This window comes from Bison bison, unplaced genomic scaffold (assembly GCF_000754665.1).
Source record: "Bison bison bison isolate TAMUID 2011002044 unplaced genomic scaffold, Bison_UMD1.0 scf7180017864029, whole genome shotgun sequence".
NCBI classification, from domain to species: domain Eukaryota; kingdom Metazoa; phylum Chordata; class Mammalia; order Artiodactyla; family Bovidae; genus Bison; species Bison bison.
Genome location: NW_011494601.1, coordinates 2,554,493 through 2,554,939, shown reverse-complemented (window position 1 = coordinate 2,554,939; position 447 = coordinate 2,554,493). Strand labels below are relative to the sequence as shown.

The window sequence follows — 447 nt, the reverse complement described above, 5'->3', positions numbered from 1 at the left end:
CCCAGGCTGGGAGAGAGGGAAGGAGGGCTCCACCCGCCCCAGAGCTACTCCGGGCCGGGCTCAGGCGGGGAGGTGACGCGCTCCCGGCGCCCCGGGGACTTCGGGAGGCGAGTTTGGCAGAGCTGAGCGAAGTCAAGCCAAGCAGGGCCGGGCAATACGGAGCCGGGCCGGGGCCAAGCCAGGAAGAGCTGGGCAGATAGGAAAAGGCCCTGCGCGGTCGCCGGAGGGCGGGGGCGCGCGGGGGCACCCACCTCTCCGCGCTGCAGCTGGAAGAAGCTGTTGAGATAGCTGGAGTGCAAGGGCGAGCCCAGCTGCTCTGGGCGGCCCTTGCCGAAGGCCAGCTCTGGGGGCGCGGCGCCGGCGGGCGGCTCTGGCCGGAAGGCATCGAAGGCGCTCGCCTGGTGCGTGTCCTGCAGCGACAGGTAGACCCAGTTGAGCAGCTGGGTC

At 71.8% G+C, this 447-nt stretch overlaps 1 protein-coding gene across 1 annotated transcript in view; it reads right to left on the bottom strand.

Annotated features, from left to right (window-relative positions):
* ZCCHC24 (zinc finger, CCHC domain containing 24) overlaps positions 1-447 on the bottom strand; it is a 73,188-nt gene that overhangs the window by 66,609 nt on the left and 6,132 nt on the right. The window contains exon 2 of the mRNA XM_010834196.1: positions 252-445. Coding sequence (XP_010832498.1) covers positions 252-445 — 194 coding nt within the window. The remainder of the gene's footprint in view (positions 1-251; positions 446-447) is intronic.